Genomic DNA, 15949 nt, shown 5'->3' with positions numbered 1-15949 from the left:
TCAGCTTTACCATCCCCCTCCTCCATATCTGAGTGTATTGAGAACAAACATGCAAACATTTCACAGTGCGTTTACATTTTGGAACACAGGAATGTATAGTACTGGAAAAGACCATAGAAGTCCTCCTAGCTGGTCCCAGTGATACTTCTATGAAAAAGGGTTTTGGCTTCATAACCATTTTTCCTTCTTGGGTTCACTGATTTCCATTTTTTCTGGATGGATTGTCATAACTTGGTTTCAACTGCATGGCTATCAGTGACTTGGAATTTATGTCATGAGCTGACGCAGGATAATTTCACAATTGAATTTATAATAATTTTTGAATCTCCAGCCTCCATGGCCTTTATCTATGGATAAAGGACACTCCTCCAATGGGAGGAACGGTGTAAGGATGGCAGCAACGATGACGATGTTAACTGCAACAAGCTATTATATAGAGACTTTAATTAATGTAGAAAAATGTCTTAAAGTTCTTCACATGGGCATCATCAATGGACACAGAGCCAAAGAAGGAGATATTTGAAGGGGAGAGAAAATATTTGGCCCAAGGTGGATTTAAAGAGGGTCTTAAAGGTGGAGAGGAAGGTGAAGGGGCAAGGGATTCTGGGAGGGAATTCCAGAGCATGTGGCTAGATGGCTGAAGGCACAGCCACCAATAGTGGGGTGAAGGGAGAGAGGGTGCACAAGAAGCCAGATTCAGAATTCAAGGGTGGGATATAGGATGGGCTTCAGAAATAGGGAAGGGCAAGACCATTTATATACAAGGATGAGGAAATTAAATTTGAGACATTGGGGACCGGGAGCCAACGTGAGGACATGGATGATGGGCGAGTGGGACTTGATTAGGGTTGCAAAATTCTGGGAATTTTTAAAAGAGGAAACTTTCCATGGGAATTTTCTGGAATTTATGGGAATTTAGGGAATTTATGGGAATTTTGAGTTTTTTTGCACACTGATGGTTTTTGTCTCTGACCCTTATATTATCTTTGTCGTCAAAATAGACATACTGTTCCATACAAATAAAAACAGGCTTTCAAAACTTTATTTCGGTTATAATTTTGAACTTTATTGAACCCCCACATAAAAGACCCATCTAAAGTAAAATAAAAAGAGCGTCAGCTTATTTAGCCTGTAATTTGTCCTTATTTTGTCCCTTTGAGTCTTCTACTCATGAGTCTTCTACTCCTCATTGCTCCTCCTGATTCTCTGACTCTGGCTCTGATGTGTCCATTTCCTCCTCTGTGTCAGTGTCTAGCTGTGTGGTGGACACTTCTGTATCTGGCTCAATAAGTTGTAGGTTCGCCCGGATAGCCACCAGTTTCTCCACTCTCTTGTTAGTCAGCCTGTTGCGCACCTTTGTATGTGTATTCCCAGAAAGTGACCAGTTTCGTTCAGAGGCCGCTGATGAAGGTGGGATTTGGAGTATCACCGATGCAATAGGTGACAGGGCCTCAGATGCACAAAGTCCCTTCCACCAGGTATGTGCACTGATATGCTTGCATGATTCCCATATCCCATCCCCATTCCAAAGACTTTGCTTGGTAGAGAACTTTGCCAGACTTCCCAGAACTTTGCCCACATCCAGATTGAGATAGTGTGAGAGGGTAGAAATCACACTGTAAGCGCTGTTGATCTGTTCTCCAGAAAGTATTGGTCTCCCAACATGCTTTGGGTCCAGCATGTATGCTGCAGCATGAATCGGCTTGACACAAAATTCTTGACGCGTCTGTATGAATTGAACAATTGCCTTCTCCTCTGCTTTGAGCAGCAGGGATGTGGGTAGGGCAATGCTGATTTGTTCTTTTAAATCAGTAAAAAGCCTGAGAACATCTGACAAGACAGCGTCATCTCCTTCAATCTGAGCAATTGCAGATGCTACTGGTGAGAGTAGTTTAAGGCTGCTAACCACTTTCTCCCAAAACACATCATCCAGCAGTATTTTCTTGATGGTGGTTTCCATATCCCCAGACTGGGATATTGCCATTTCTTGCAGTGACTCCTTACCCTCCAGAAGGCTGTTGTACATTATGACAACACCACCCCATCTAGTGTTGTTGGGCAGCTTCAGTGAGGTGTTCTTGTTCTTTGTCATTTGCTTGGAGTTGTAGGTTGCTGCAACTACCTGTTTTCCCCTGACATACTTAACAACTTGCTTGGCTCTCTTGTACAGTGCTTCCATGGTTCTCAAACCCATGATGTCCTTGAGGAGCAGGTTAAGCCCATGAGCTGTGCACCCAATAGACGTAATATGAGGGTAGGCCTCCTCCACTTGAGCCCAAGCAGCCTTCATATTCGCAGCATTGTCAGTAACTACTGCAAAGACCTTTTGTGATCCAAGATCGTTGATGACCGCTTTCAGCTCATCAGCAATGTATGTGCCTGTGTGTCTGTTGTCCTTCGTGTCTGTGCTCTTGAAGAACACTGGGAGAGGAGTGGAGACGATGTAGTTTATGATGCCCTCCCCTCGTACATTTGACCACCCATCTGAGATAACTGCAACACAGTCTGCCATCGCTATCGTTTCTTTGAGCTTTCCTTGGACTCTGTTATACTCAGCCTCCAGCAAATAAGTAGACAAAGCATGTCTGGTGGGAGGACAGTATGCAGGGCGAATAACATTGAAAAATCTCTTCCAGTACACATTGGCTGTGAGCATGAGGGGTGAGCCTGTTGCATATACAGCTCGAGCAAGGCACTCATCTGCATTCTTCTGGCTATGGTTATCCATTGTATCAAAGAACCTTCCAAGTGGGCCAGGAGTTGCTGATGATAAGGAGCCTGATGCTGAATGAGAACCATCATCTTCTTGAATGGAAGCAGAGGAACTCTGGGCTGACTGCTGTGAGCTTTGAGTGAAGTTGTTGCATTTGGATAAATGCTGCTGCATCTTTGTGGCATTCTTTACATATGGCTTTCTACAGTGTTTGCACATGTACACAGTCTTTCCATCTTTAATGCCTGGGGTAAAATGCTTCCACACATCCGACGGTAAACGTGGCATTGTTCTATGCAGAGAAATAAAGGGCATTCATCTCTGTGTCGAACTGCGGTCGATCAGCACGATTGCAACAGGGTGAGTACATTTTTGCTGATGCTCCATGTGATGGAAGCATGACCTGTACACACACGACGCTACATCACCAATAGTGTATTATTTTGTATATTTTAAATTGAAGGACAACAGAGTTCAACAAGTAACTGGTTTATTTGGTATAAAGTCTGATTTACTTACTGCATCATCACAACATCAGCAGAAAACAAAATGACTTCCCTCAGGACCCCTAACCTGGACCTTAAAAAAACTATAGCAGTCTTACAGATGCCTGCAGGCCAATCACAATTCGATATGCAAATATTACAAATAGAGGGAGCTAATTGCTCATCCACTCATCCAACCAATCAGGACACATTTGTTCACAGTCACGCACAAAACTTGTGTAACCACTTCACGGTTCTCTAGATATATGTGAGATGTGGTCTCTGTTGTAGACAGTATTCTATAGTCCAGTAAGGAGATCACTACTACAATGGCTTAATTCTAATTATCTTACTTTATAGTTTTAACGCCAGACAGTATAAGAAGATTACGGGTCAATGACCTAAATTAGACATTTGCATACATTAGAATGAATCTAGACATAATAAACATACATTCTCCATTGATATGGATTCAAAGGAGAATCTGTCCCTGTGTCCAAATTCGAGTGCACTCTTTCGTTGGCGCGCTTAAGTTGGAGCTCATGGTATGTATAATGTCTGCAAGACTTACGACTCCGAACCCCTTCGTTGAATTCTCTTCATGATCACTGAATCCCACTTTGAGTTCTGGATGCAGAGCTACTAATACGAAGGGCGGCGGCCGAGTTTGGAAGCCCGGGACGGGATGCGACAGCCATTTGCCTCCTGAGCCCTCTTTTCAGAGCTCCTGCCCTCTTTTCTTCCAGTCGCTCCCGTTTCCCGCTCGAAAAACCCGACTCCACCCCTTCCTCCTGGGGTTTCTGCCTGGAGACTGCGCAGCCTCACTGTCTGCAACAGTTGATACTGGTACAGAATTATGGAAAGTCTGCTCTTAGTCACATTGTGTCCTTAAAAGTTCTTGCCGTACCTTCACATGGGCAACTTTAACCCAGGGATTTATAACAATGATAATACAGTGTCTAAGTTAAAGATTGATAACCATACTTAGCGTACATAACATTTCCAGTGGGTATTACACTTGTAATTATTAAAACAAGCCAAGTAAGAAGATAAACATATATTGATTAAGAAATTCCTTAATAATTAAGATTCCATCTCTGTTAGTAATTTTAAGAGAGGACCTGTGGAAAGAAAAGAAAGAAATACAAAAAAAACATTATTATGCTAGCATGTGCTTTTTTGGGCAAAATTCCCAAAATTCCCAAGCTAAACTTCCCGTGGAAAATTTCCGGAAATTTACCGGAAACTTTCCACCCCTTTGCAACCCTAGACTTGATGCCGGATAGGATACGAACAGCCAAGTTTTGAACGAACTGAAGTTAACAGAGGGTGGAGGATGAGAGGCCGGCCAGGAAAACATTGTTGAGTCTGGAGTTTATAAAAGCATCGATGTGGTTTCCAGCAGCATATAGACTGATGCATGGGTTAAAGTGGAAGTAGGCAGTCTTTGTGATCACAGAATGATACAGCATAGAAGGAGACCATCATACCTGTGCTGGCTCTTTGGTAGAGCTATCCAATTAATCCCACTCAACTGCTCTTTCCCCATAGCCCTGTACATTTTTTCCCTTCAAGTATTTATCCAATCTCTTTTGAATGTTAATATTGAATCTGCTGCCACCACCCTTTCAGGCAGTGCATGCCAGATCACAACAATTTGCTGTGTACAAAAACGTTTCCTGATGTCGCCTCTGGTTCTTTTGCCAATCACATTTCGTTGTACTGCACTTGTGCACTAACAATGACAATAAAGTTGATTATTATTATTATTAATAAATATGTGTCCTCTCGTTACCGACCCTTCTCCCACTGGAAGCTGTCTCTCCTTATATACCCTATCAAAACCATTCATGATTTTGAACACCTCTATCAAATCTCCTCTTAACTTTCTTTGCTCTAAGGAGAACAACCCCAGCTTCTCCAGTCTCTCCACATAACCGAAGTCCCTCATCCCTGGTACTATTCTAGTAAATCTCTTCTGCACCCTCTCCAAGGCCTTAACATCCTTTCTAAAGTGTGGTGCCCAGAATTGAACATAAAACTCTAGCTGAGGCCGAACCAAGGTTTAGCATAACTTCCTTTATTAATACAGTCAAGGATCCCATAGCATTTTTAACAGCCTTCTCAACTTGTCCTGCGCCTTTCAAAGATTTGTGTACAGACACCCCCAGGTCTCTCTGTTCCTGCACCCCTTTAGAATTGTACCCTTTAGTTTATATTGCCTCTCCTCATTCTTCCTACCAAAATGTATCACTTCACACTTCTGTGTTAAATTTAATCTGCCATGTGTCTGCCCATTTCACCAGTCTGTCTATGTCCTCCTGAAGTCTGTTACTATCCTCCTCATTGTTTACTACATTTCCGAGTTTCGTATCATCTGCAAACTTGAAATATTCTCTGTATATATTTTTTATTCATCATGGGATGTGGGTGTCACTGGCAAGGCCAGCATTTATTGGCCATCCCTAATTGCCCTTGAGAAGGTGTATACTTCTTTGTAGCAGTTTGGTACAACGGAGTGGCTGCTAGGCCATTTCAGAGGGCAGTTAAGAGTCAACCCCAAAAGCTGTGGGTATGGAGTCACATGTAGGCCAGACCAAGTAAGGACAGCAGATTTCCTTCACTAAATCTGTGAACCAGGGTTTTCACCATTACTGATGCTAGCTTTTTTTAAATCCCAGATTTATTTAATTAACTGAATTTAAATTCCTTAGCTGCCATGTCTCCAGATCATTAGTTTAGGCCTCTTGGATTACTAGTCCAGTCCACTATGCTTCCATACCCCAAGTATACCCAAGTCCAGGTCATTAATATATATCAAAAAGAGCAGTGGTCCTAATACTGACCCCTGGGCAACACCACTGTATACCTCCCTCCAGTCTGAAAAACAACCGTTCACCACTACTCTTTACTTTCTGTCCCTTAGCCAATTTTATATCCATGCTGCCACTGCCCCTTTAATCCCATGGGCTTTAATCCTGTTAACAAATCTATTATCTGGCACTTTGTCAAACGCCTTTTGAAAGTCCATATACACAACATCAACTGCACTACCCTCATGAACCTCTCCTTACTTCATCAAAGGACTTGATCAAGTTAGTCAAACATGATTTGCCTTTAACAAAATTCGCCTCTATCACCCCGGAGGTGATTTGAGCGTTAAATCAGGCGCAGCACACCTCTCAAGGCGCAAATGTCAGGGAGCAAGGTGTTACCTCAGAACACTACCAAAGCTCAGGCGATGCCAATGACCATGGAAACCAAACAGACTGGCGCTGTCCCTTTCTTAAAGGAGAGGGGCCATCTTGCTGGCCAGCCAGCCCCTGCGCATTGCAGCCTTGAATCTTGGCCTGCAGAGACCTCAAAAGCAATTGTGTTGGAAGCCCAGGGAAAGAGCTCGGCACTTAGGAACCTCAAAAGTGGTGCTGAGGGCCAAAACTCCTTTGGACAGCGTTAAAACCAAACATTTTGCCGACAAGAAAAGGCAGGAAGCGCCTGCCTTTAAAAAATGCTCCCCCAGCCCCTTCCCGACTTGAAAACGTTCCCCTCTATCAGTTGTTCCTAGCAGCAGGTGCTAAAGCAGGGGGCACGACTCAATATCCGGTCTGGGGCGCTACCGGGGCATTGCACGCTTGACTGACGTCACAATGTGCGGGCGTAGGAGATCGTGGCGGTCGTGTTTAGCGCTGCCGCAAAACGACTGGTCAATTTCGCGAGCGGCGCTAAAATCGCCGCGCTCGAGCGCTAAGTTCCTAGCGCCCCATTAGAGCACCTTGGAGGTGCTAACAGAAGCCGCTAACCAACTGAATTTTCCCCCCTAAAAGTCTACCACCACTGATGTTAGGCTGACTGGCCTGCAGTTGCTGGGTTTATCTCTCTCCCCTTTTTTAAACAGGAGTGTAACATTTGGTGCAGGGATGGAAAGAGAAGCCCTTGCCGAAGATGCTCTGGCTACAATCAGATAGGTAAGAGAGAAACCAAGTGGGGGCAGTCTCACTAAGCTAAACAGAAGCGAGACAATCATATCATAGAAATTTACAGTATAGAAGGAGGCTATTCGGCCCATCGTGTCCGTGCCGGCCGACAAAGAGCTATCCACCCTAATCCCACTTTCCAGCTCTTGGTCCGTAGCCCTGTAGGTTACGGCACTTCAAGTGCATATCCAAGTACTTTTTAAATGTGATGAGGGTCTCTGCCTCTACCACCCTTTTAGGCAGTGAGTTCCAGACCCCCAACACCCTCTGGGTAAAATAATTTCTCCTCAAATCCCCTCTAAGCCTCCGACCAATTACTTTAAATCTATGCCCCGTGCTTATTGACCCTTCTGCTAAGGGAAATAGGTCCTTCCTGTCCATTCTATGTCGGCCCCTCATAATTTTATACACCTCATTTAGGTCTCCCCTCAGTCTCCTCTGTTCCAAAAAGAACCGCAGCCTATCCAATCTTTCCTCATAGCTGAAATTCCCCAGCCCAGGCAACATCCTCGTGAATCTCCTCTGCACCCACAATGGAGGAGGATGGTGTGGTTGACTGTGTCAAAGGCTGCAGAGAGGTCGAGGAGAGATAATGCCCCACGATAACAGTGAGAGGATGCCATTCATGACTTTGGTCAAGGCTGTTTCAGATTGAATAGATTCAAACATGGAGTTGGCACCTTCAGCACGTTGCTGGGGGAGAGGGGACGTCTGCAAGCAATGACAGCGGGCTCGCCAATCAGATCACACCAAAGCTGCCGCAGTGGCCAATGAGATGCGCTGTTACGGGCGGGAGCCTGGCCTGCTTTCGCCCGGCCAGGAGGCAGTACGCAGGCGCGGCCGAGTGGCCGCCTTCAGGCGGGAATCTATGGCCGCCATTTTAAACAGCGGCCTGCTCTTTGAGCCGGGCACGAGGCCGGGTTATTGTGACCGCCATGCCGGCTGCGTAGGTTTCCTTACAGCCTGTCGTCTCCTGCCGATATACGACGGTGAGGTACATGAAAGGAGCGGGCTTGGTAATTAACCCCAATCCCTTCGTGCCATCGCCGGCGTTTTGCTCCTGTGCCTTGACGGGGCGGAGCGCAGCTGCTTGGCGTCACTCGGAAAGACTCGCGGGCGGGGGTTCCTGAGGTACTCGGGTTGGTCCCGAACACATTCGGCGACGCTCCTGTCTGAGCCGAAGGCGCTCGGGTTGGTTCGGCAACGCTCGGGTTCACTCGGCAGTGCTCGTTGCCGCTCGGAGTCCTGGGTGCCGCTAGTCTCGCTGAGACCGTGTGACACTGCGTACGAGGCGGTGTGTGTGTCGGAATCGCTGCTCGGAACCGCACGGCTTTTAGTAGTTTTCAATGAACAGGCTGGTTACTGTGAGTATGCTGGGCCTATCCCCGCTGGTCAAACCGGGATTGTGGGGTGAGCGCGGAGCCGCCATTTCCCCTCGGAGCCGCCGGCCTGTCGGGAGGTTGCGCGCCGGTCAGTCGGTGGCCCAGGCCCCCAGTGCAGCGAGTTCCGGGACCAGCGGCGGGGATGCTTACTGTCGGCGGCTGGCTGAGAAGATGAGCCTTGGGGATCGAGTGAGTGAGTGGCTGGCTGCGGGGAGCCTGGGCCTGAGGAGAGCGTGGCCAACACGGCACACAGGCCTAGGAGAGGCACCGGCTGTTGGACCGGGCCGGGAGATGGGAGGCGCCGGCCTCACCGAACAGGTCCGGGTCAAGGGGGTTTGGGAGAGAGAAATAAAAAGCGAAGGCAGGCCGGTGGAGTGAAGGGGCGTTGATCCCCGGACTGTGATCCGACTTTGCCTGGGGAGTTAGTGATCACAAGTTGCGGCTTGGCCACGGAGGAGGAAAGGGATGTGGGCAAGTGCTTGGGCAATTTTTGTGGGCGATGAGAGGGGGGAGGAAGAAAAGGAGTTGGGCAGGAGCCTAGGCCGGGGGAAGAGGGAAGTACATTACACTGGTTAAGTCAGAGGTATGGGGCAGAAAGCTGGGTGCTTTGTGGTAAGTGTAGCATGCACCGGAGGAACTGAGTCTATGGTTCCCAAAGCTCTCCACCACTGAGGTTTTCCTCACCTCGTGTCTCGAACCTGTTGTAAACCAATTGATAGAGATTGATTGCTATGATTAGTCAATAACTTCATTATCGTTCTATCATGTAGCTACCAGGATGATAGACGGCAAAGTAGCAATTCCTATGAACCTGGGGGACTGCATGTATGTGATGTCTGTATTAGGGAGAAGAGAGAGAGAGGTGTATGTGAGCAGGAAACATGTGGTGGGGCTGTATGGAAAGGAAGAGAGATGCACACATGGACTAGGTGGGTTTCCTCTGTGCTTGGTATAATAAAATTGTAAATATATTTAAAGAGTGGGTTTATCATTTTGCTACTTCTAATGCATAGAGGAAATCTTCTACCATGGATGTGCCCTAATGTAGGGGAGAGGAATATATTTTTGGATTAAAGAGTAATGGAAGGAAGTGGTATAGAGTCTGTGAAAGAGAGCGCACACGTGTGACTAAAGTTCCTGAATCATGAAAAATGCCAGACAAACTAATTCTAAGGAGAAGCACGTTCACTGAACGATGGCCCGGAATAGAAAAGGAAAGCAATGGGCACCTGAGCAATGCATAGAGTGGACACGACACTGTTCAACCACTGTTTTACTGTTTCTAGGTGAAATTTTAGACTCTGGCAGCATGCAAAAGAAAGGACAGGTCTACTTCGAGAGCATGCTGATGTGGGGAACAGTAGAGGGAGAACGGTTGTGGGATGCTTGGGAGCTAGTAGTGTGGCTAGAAGGCTATTGTCATGAAGTGTATATTGTTTGGAGGCAGAAAATAAGTTTAAAAGGTACTATGCTATTTTTAAACTTTCGAAGATATTTAACTGCATATTCCAAAGAAGTAATGATTGTGTAATTTCCTGACCTTTTCTCTGAAGCTGTGTTGTCTAACATTATGGAGATGGAAGTATTTTTAGGCTTGAAAGTTGTTTGAACTAATGCTGTCCATATGATTTGGGCACTGAAATTTAATATGTTTAAAGGTGCTAATGATTGCTGTACCCTGGCTCCTTGCAGAAACTGCTTTGTTGTGAAAAGTAAATGTCTGCTAACCCAAATCTAAAATAAATTTAGATTTGGCGATGTTTTAAGGGACTCTGTCTTTGACAAATGGGGTAATACCTATGAGCTACAGTTCAGTGTTTGAGTCTGTTACATGATATGGCACTGAGTCATACAGATCAGAAAGATCCCAGGTGCAACCCAGTACTTCTGGTCACTGCCGCCCTAGTCCCTGTCAGATAATGGGCCCATGGTCATTTAGCCTGACTGCACTCATCGTCCAGGATTTCACATTGAGGCATGCCCACTAGTGTGAGGTGCTGGGTGGCCTCCTCTGAAGTGGTGCACCAGGACTGGTCTTGTGCAGAAACAAAGATGGCAGGATTTGCTGCTCAATAGAAGTTACTTCAGAAACACCAAATGCTGCTTTCTCCGGAGAGTAAAAATGATGAGTGTAATAGATAGTTCAGGATGGTTGCAAAGCAATATCTGGTTCAGGTGAGTTTATGGAACAGGAACACAATGCTAGTGGTTTAAAGAAAGACTTGCATTTATATAGTGCCTTTCAGAACCTCAGGATGTCCCAAAGAACTTTACAGCCAACAAAGTACTTTTGAAGTGTAGTCACAGTTGTAATCTGTATCTGAAGATTACATTGCTGTCTTGAATTTTTTTTGCTATTGTAAACTGAGGTAAGCTTATTTAGTCTTTCTTTTGAGCAGTTGTCAACAGGCAGTATTGTATGTTGCTGTGCAATCGCATTTGCACAGGAAGATTAAGTGATTTGAGGCTGATATTGTAAGTTTATCAAACACAAATATGCAGCTCATTTACTGAACAAGAATGGTCAGTAAATGAGCTCCAGTGGCACATGAGTAAGTCAGCCACTTAAGTAAGACTATTGGCAACATTGAGAATCCCTGTTCCCTTTTATGCAATCTGAGTTTTTTGGTCAAGTAATCAATTACCAGGGAAAGAAAAAGCTGATAGTTAAACAGTGTTATTTTAAAACATAAACTGAATTAATTGACCGTGTTTGGTAGAAGGGTTCTCAATCTTATGGCTCTGTTTATAAGCTGCTTACACTTGCACATTAAACAGGAGTGTAATCAATGAAGGATACAAATTCTAATATTGCATTTTTGTTCCTAAAGTAATTGCAGCTACCCTTAAACCTGAAGAACTAAGTTGGGATTGTTTCCATGTTATTGGTGAGGCTGCATATTTAAAATGTCTTGTACTTTAATACTTGGAATCCCAGTGAGTCTTGGTGTTGCAGTTTAAATTAATCCCATGGCAAATGTTAAGTATATTTTTGGATCTATGATTGGAGACTTGGGGACTAGAAGCAAAATAATTTCAGCAGCTGAACGAATTGTACAAAGCAAGAAATGCAGAATAACAAGCCTATCCTACACCTACTGTGTTGCGTGCATAAATGCATTTCTAAAATTCCATTATGATGCAGATTTGTTTTTCTGTAGGACATGGAAGTGGGAGGAGCAGTGGCCTACCTCAGCTTGGTATCCACATTGCTGCACTTCCTAACATTGTACATGCTGGTAACTCCCTTTTCTGCTTTCAACCCCTCAAGACACTTGTGTTGACCTGTCGGATGGACATTTAGTGTTGTTGTTGGGATTTCAATAAAGCGGGCAGGTGAAGTTTCAAACCCTATCGTTTTTTAAATATCTCAGCAGTCCAAACTTGTTTGTGTCCGAAGAGTGCAACCTGGTCTATAACACTGGACTGAAGAACCGGTTCCAAATCTACCAATGATTGAGGTAGCATTGGGAGGAATTTGAGTTGATGAATTAAGAGCATCACAACAAAAACATACTGATTTAAGTAACTTTTCCTGAGAGAATATTGGCACCAACCCTCTAAATAACCCCAGTGAGAAAACTGGTTAGGTGAAGAATTAGTGCTATGATGCCTTCCCCCCCCCCCCCCCAACTGTAACTGAATAATATAGACAATGAATGTGTCCATTCCATTTTTTATTGGCTATATACTACCGGCACTCCTCCTATCTCCATTTCTTCCTCATGCGGTCTCTTTCTCCTAAGGTTGCACACCTCGTGTCTGAGAGGTTGAGGCAAGCAGTCAGCTCACAGTGCTGTTACTAACAAGAGAACTGGGAAGCTCCTGAGTTAATGGACAAAAGTTAGAGGATACACCATTAACTACAGCACAGAAAGCAAAATCGAGGTGAAAATAAGTGAGTTGTATGTATAGCATTGTTGAATGGGCATCCTGTGTTAACTTATGTAGAGCTGTACAGTGCGAGACTCCATTAGAGGCTTTGGAAATGTCCACGCCATTGACAAGTTATTGTCCAAAGTGTTCAACAGATTAATACTTGGCATGTGTTTGGAACTTCCCTACACAGCCAGGCTTGGGTTTGGGAACTCCTGACCCCTCTGGTGGATCACTTCCCTGCTTTAACAAGTCGTGCTGCTGCCCCACCTAATGATGATTTAATTCCTAGTGCTCTTAATTGAGAGGAAATATTTCAAACATCTATATTATATTGTGATGGACACCTGCAATATTAAATGGGACACTTACCTGCAATATTACTAGCCAGACTTGTTAACCTAGTGGCCCATGTCTATTGCCAAGGGACTACATGGTTTGTTTTTGGCCAGCATTTCTGGATTCGAGGGATGTAGTTAAAATGGGAGCATTTAGGACTTGTCACATGTTTCAAAGTCTGTTGATCCTTTGCTACTTTGTAATTTATGGTAAGAAAATAATCTTCCATTGCTTTGTACAGTGACTTCTGATGCATTCTGTTACAAAGCTTCTGGTTTCCATGCTGTCAGTACTAAGACGTTGGGTCATATAAACAGAAAAATGCCACGTGTCTGAATAGAAGGATATGCATGGGATCTGAGAAAACCCCTGCCTGAACTTTAGTACTGGTCATTCTTTTGTGGGTTAGAAGAGGTCAATAATCATGCGTGTTGAGACTTCTGGCGATGGGATGTAAAGGCTGCAATCGGTATGAGATGTGGAATGTAGGTCAGGATTCAGTGTGTGCTGGGGGAGGCTGAGAGATAAGAGCTCCCGGTTTAATTAGGATCATTGTTTCTAAACCTCCTGCTGAAAGCTTGTAGGCTTAATAGGGCTGTTGGTTTTTTAAGTTTATTACACAAATTTTAAGTTTTTCTAGATTGTAGATGATGGTTTTCACTGGACCAATCAATTCTTGAAAGATTGGTGATATTTTGAAATGGAACTGGTAAGTTTTTGTGGACAAAATAGGTTTTAATGTTTTGAGTCATGATGACATGCTGAGAAGTATCTCTGTGGTCACTCGTGTGGGTGGGTGGAGTGAGGCAATGAAAGCGCCTGTATATCGACTTATTCTGTATATCAGTAATTCAAATATGATTGTGCATTTTTGTTAATGGATAGAATATTATGTCGTGGAGTAAGTAAGTTTCCTTGTAGTAACCTATCTGCATTAATACAGCTCATTGTTAAAAGTTTTGTAGTTTGTGTTGTCTTTTTTCATCAGAACTTAACTTGCATGAAGGAAATTCATTGTAGGAAAAACACCAAATGGCTTGCAGGAGAGGCCATAACTATAAAATTATCTTTTTTATACACCATTGTAAACCTTTTTTGGCAGAGGTGCAAAGTACATCTTGGTGCTGATAGCTGTCCATTTCCTAACTGGGATAGAGAGCTGTTTTCATGCAAAAGTTAGTGAATGGTGCGAATGATTGGTTTCTTGTGTGTGAGTGCTGTAATGAAAGCAGAAACCAACCAGCTGATAATCAGACCCCATACTATCCACTGATATGTTGGAGATGCTTTCTAATGGCCCACCCGTGCTAACGCTCACCGTGGCACTGCGATGCTGACATTAAGATTTTTATGCTAGGCCCCAGGGGAATCACGATCGTATTTTTGTGAGGGGAAGGGAAGCAACTTTTGATTTTTTTTGTTTAAAAGTTAACTCAGGAACTGTTTCACTGCTATTTTGGGGGACGATGTCCCCATCCAGTTTTATGCAGTGAATAGATAGTCAAAATGGGACATGGGATCAATTGCTCAATAAAAGAGACCATTTCCGTTGCAACTGAAATATTGGCAGTATTTATACTCGTGTACACCAAAGGACTGCTTAACTTTCACAGTGACATTTTTGCCCATGCTTTCGATTGGTCATTTAGCTTGGAGCACTAGGTTCTCGAGCACAGCCTTTACGAACCAAATACTATTTTGCAACCTAGCCATACTGGTTACTGAGGGCTGAGACGACATTCTCGATCAGTTTAAGGAACCGATGATTGCAAGATTGCAAGTATTTTGCAGCTGCAATATAGCAAAATTCAAGCCTGATTTTTAAATTTTCAGTGACTGCACAGTGTTAGCTGCAGTTATGGAGTGGCAAAGGCACATTAGCTAACTTTGGAATCCTCGTCTTTCACTGTCCCAATATACGTCAGCTTGTGTTTGGAGGGTGGAGAGGGTTTGGAACCTTATCAGGCCATCTGACTAGCTGTGCAGATTCATTTTTGACAAGTATGTATGCTATCTTGTAGATTCATGCAATACAAGATTTGCTTTTAAGTATTCAGTAAGCCACTTCAAACTTTTACACCTGACTACCAGAAGTGGAGGTGGTTTTTAGAACTCTTGTTGCCTATGCAGTGTCTTTGGACAGCAGAGTAACAATGTCAGGTAAGAGAAAAACATCCGCATTTAGCAAAATAATGGTTTTACTTTTGTAATGTGTACCTGCTGTCTCGTATGTCAAAACAGAATTAGTTTGGATGGAGTACTACAAGATTATAAGACTTTAATGAAGTCATTTTAAAAAATCCATTATCTGGCAGATTTGAGTTAGCCTTTCGACAGAATACTTGTGCCCCCTTCCCCCACTTTCCAGCAGTTTATGCAAATATAAGCTGATGGGGCAACTTGAGAACACCTAAAATGGTGTCTTTCAGGTGGTACAAGAATAATATGCATAAAATTAGGAAGTGTTCAGTAATTGCTTTCTGTGTGCTTTTACCTTTTGATAGTGGGTTAGATGGTGTGAATGAGTTCTGAAAATATGCCCTTGTCATGTCCTAATATTCCGGCTTGAAACTAACTTTTCCAGCTAAGTAACTGATCCTAGACTTCCATTTATTTTAGATGAGTGTGCATTAAACTTGCGTGATAATGAAATTGTTCCAGAGATTAGTTGCTTGCATGTAGGTAACACAACCGCTTACATGGCTCTCTGAACAGTCTTGTAAATAAGCCTTTATGTTAGGCCCTGACTCCACTGCAGCAGTGTATTGCACTTGACGCCATTAACAAACATGTTGCAGGTGGATTAGAATGCCTGCTGAGAGAGAGTTAAAGGTCTGTAAAATCAGCATCACTGCAAATCCGTAAACGTGTTCATGCTGGAAGCTTCTTCAGTCTTTTGCAAGTTGCTCTTGACATGCTGATTATGAAGTATAATAAACATTGTGGTTTCCGTTGTGTTGGTACACTGTTTCTCACCAAACAGTAGCTGTTACATATGCCGTCCAAGAGATTTGTAGCCTGATTTGGAACTCTGTTTACTGCAACAGAGAATATCGCTTCCATATTCAATTTTGTAAAATAAAAACAAAATGCTGGAAATACTCAGCAGGTCAGGCAGTATCTGTGTAGAGAGAGAGAGAGAGAAACAGAATTAAAGTTTCAGGTCACAGATGTTGTCTG

General features: G+C 43.9%; 2 protein-coding genes across 5 annotated transcripts in view; one reads left to right on the top strand and one right to left on the bottom strand.

Moving 5' to 3' along the window:
* Nucleotides 1–1081: 1081 nt before the first annotated feature.
* LOC147103071 (uncharacterized) lies at nt 1082–9106 on the bottom strand. The gene is made up of 2 exons (XM_085962356.1): nt 8705–9106; nt 1082–4319 (listed from the first exon to the last, which is right to left on the bottom strand). The coding sequence occupies exon 2, from the start codon at nt 3026–3028 to the stop codon at nt 1187–1189; it is 1842 nt and encodes a 613-aa protein (XP_085818482.1). The 5' UTR covers nt 3029–4319; nt 8705–9106; the 3' UTR covers nt 1082–1186.
* Nucleotides 8055–15949, top strand: part of LOC147103070 (protein tyrosine phosphatase type IVA 2-like) — an 89644-nt gene continuing 81749 nt past the window's right edge. The window contains exon 1 of one of the 4 annotated variants that reach the window (XM_085962358.1): nt 8055–8161. Coding sequence is in view for 1 of the 4 variants with exons in the window: in XM_085962363.1 (XP_085818489.1) it covers nt 8519–8536 (18 nt within the window). In the remaining 3 variants the exon portion in view is untranslated. The other 3 variants (XM_085962359.1, XM_085962363.1, XM_085962357.1) reach the window with 3 other exon arrangements.

The sequence above is a fragment of the Somniosus microcephalus genome, chromosome 20, assembly GCF_052327205.1.
Source record: "Somniosus microcephalus isolate GS21.2 chromosome 20, FLI_Smic_1.0, whole genome shotgun sequence".
Classification (NCBI taxonomy): Eukaryota; Metazoa; Chordata; class Chondrichthyes; order Squaliformes; family Somniosidae; genus Somniosus; species Somniosus microcephalus.
The sequence above is the reverse complement of the archived record's forward strand: the minus strand, read 5'-3'. Positions and strand labels throughout refer to the sequence as shown.

Excerpts from the sequence above, each read along its gene's own strand:
- LOC147103071 (XM_085962356.1), bottom strand. The coding sequence starts at position 3,028 with ATGCCCTTTATTTCTCTGCATAGAACAATGCCACGTTTACCGTCGGAT.